The sequence below is a fragment of the Bison bison genome, unplaced genomic scaffold, assembly GCF_000754665.1.
Source record: "Bison bison bison isolate TAMUID 2011002044 unplaced genomic scaffold, Bison_UMD1.0 scf7180017864160, whole genome shotgun sequence".
NCBI lineage: Eukaryota > Metazoa > Chordata > Mammalia > Artiodactyla > Bovidae > Bison > Bison bison.
Genome location: NW_011494732.1, coordinates 4,205,034 through 4,207,369, shown reverse-complemented (window position 1 = coordinate 4,207,369; position 2,336 = coordinate 4,205,034). Strand labels below are relative to the sequence as shown.

Here is a 2,336-nt window from a genome sequence, read left to right as displayed (position 1 = left end):
AAAACAGTGGAAAGGCAGGCCTGCAGCCCAGTCTCTGAGAGGCACTCATGGCAGTAACGAGAAATGAGATACTGGCTAAAAAGAGCCTGGGGCTTCCCAGATGGCGCTAGTGGTAAAGAACCCGCCTGCCAAAGCAGGGGATGCAAGAGATGCAGGTTCGATCCCTGGGTTGGGAAGACCTCCTGGAGGAGGAGATGGCAAGCCGCTCTAGTATTCTTGCCTGGGAAGCCCCATGGGCCAGAGGAGCCTGGCAGGCCACAGTCCATAGGATCGCACAGAGTCAGACACAACTGAAGTGACTTAGCACTCGAGAAGAGCCTAGAACTTCCAAAGGAACCACACCCCCTCGCCAACCCAGCCTCCCATAAACAGGCTGTTACAGACTCAGGCAATCACTTTTTAAAAAGGTTTATTACTTCAATTGTGAATTATTTTTAAAAGATGATATTCAGTTTTTCTTCCAGTAGAAAAGAGACAAAGGCTTGTCCCAGAGACCAGGAGTCCCAGACAGATGGGTCTCCTGACCAGACACCCAGGCTGACGTCCCAGACGGAGCCTCTCTACCTCTGCCCTGGCACCTAGTAGCTGCAGACCTTGGTAGGGGGCAGCTCAGGGCACAGCCTCCTGCCACCCCAGTCAGGAAGTGACCAGCTCAGTATACAGGATGATGTCAGTTTAGGCTGGAGGGAAGGGACCCGCACACCCAAACCCATGATCCTGCAGGGGGTTTAGGATGCATCTCCGTTTCTGAGGCCCAGATGGCTGTCCAGTGGCTACAGCTTTGGTCCGGGCTGGGTGCTGAACCACAAAACCTTGCCCACCAGGTTCAGGCACAAGAAGTCAGCACTCCTAGGCTGGATTTGGGGACAGTGGCGGCCTCTCAGGGCAAATGCCCTGTCCTGCATGGATGAGCCACCAGGAAGGGGCTGCAGTGTTTCACAGATGGAGCGGGCCGCTGGGGAGAGGTGACGTGAGTCACTAAGAGCCTGGGCTAGGGGACCCCGTGCCCATAGCACCTACGGTCAGGCCTGTGGATTACTTGGAGAGAAGTTTCCAGAACAGTCCTTGTTGACCAGTCTTTCCCCCAAGTCTCTCAGCAGCGGCTCCATCCCTGAGTATCTGCACACACCTGTGCACACGTGTGGACACGTGCCAGGGGCATGTGTGTGTGTGTGTGTGTGTGCGCGCGCGCGTGCGTGCAATGTGCAGGAGGTGGGGGGCTCAGACTTTGGGACTGGTGGGCTGTCCACGGAGCGAGTCCTGAAGAAGCGGGGTGTAGGGGCTGGGAAGTTGGTCTGGCTGAGTGGCCAGACAGGGCTGGCTGATGGCATCTTTGGAACCCTGTGGAGAAAAGGCAGGGCACGCTGCATCACTAAGGCCGGCCACCAAGCCCCGCCCATGCCAAGCCCCGCCCACAACCCACCCCGCCCCTTCACATCCTCCACCAGAATGGAAACCCCCCTGGGAGTCCCCATCAGCAGTCCCCACCAATCAAGCCTGAGATGAGAAAAGACTGGAGTGACCTACAGACTCCTGGGCCGCAACTGCAAGGGTCTCCCCATCTCATGAAACACCATCCCGCCCTGCCCTCACCCCATTTTAGAGATGGGGAAACTGAGGTCCAAAGGGACTCGCCTAATACAGAGAAAAGGGCAGAGCAAGGTATTCAGGGCTTATATAAGCAATACTGTCGACACAGGAAAATTGGAAACCGCCTAAACGTCCACTGATATCATAATGCATCAAAAACATAGAGTCGCAAAGTGGTAGTCAACCTACACAGCTGTCACAAACAGAAAATCGAGAAAGGGAAAGCCAGCTGCAGAGTGATTCACATAGCATGTCCTCCAGAGATGTTTCAAAAACTGATCTGTTGCTCATGGATACAGATTTAGAAGGGGAAAACAGGCACACACCAAATTCCTAGAAATGACTGTCTTGGGATAGGGGGAGGGGCTGTGGGGCTTGGGTGGGGTGGGGCAAAGGGCACACAGTGAAATGGAAAACTGGGACAAGATGTGAACAATTAATGCTGCTGAGTCTGGGTGAGAGGGAACTCGGTGTCGTTCATCTAGCTTTACTTTTTTTTTTTAATTTCACAATTTAAGGAAATTTCATGAAATTAAAGAGACATGGATGGACCTAGAGCTGGTTATACAGAGTGAAGTAAGTCAGAGAGAAAAACAAATATCGTATATGAACGCATGTATGTAGAATCTAGAAAAAAAATGGAACAGATGAACGTATTTGCAGGGCAAGAATAGAGAAGCAGATGCAGGGAGCAGACATGCGGACCCAGGGGAAGGGGAGGGCGGGCCGAGCTGGGACACCAGGAC

At 53.3% G+C, this 2,336-nt stretch overlaps 1 protein-coding gene across 3 annotated transcripts in view; it reads right to left on the bottom strand.

Annotated features, from left to right (window-relative positions):
- Nucleotides 1–392: 392 nt before the first annotated feature.
- SCARB1 (scavenger receptor class B, member 1) overlaps nucleotides 393–2,336 on the bottom strand; it is a 67,685-nt gene continuing 65,741 nt past the window's right edge. For all 3 annotated transcript variants that reach the window (XM_010841270.1, XM_010841272.1, XM_010841271.1), the window contains one exon: nucleotides 393–1,341. Coding sequence is in view for 1 of the 3 variants with exons in the window: in XM_010841271.1 (XP_010839573.1) it covers nucleotides 1,222–1,341 (120 nt within the window). In the remaining 2 variants the exon portion in view is untranslated. The remainder of the gene's footprint in view (nucleotides 1,342–2,336) is intronic.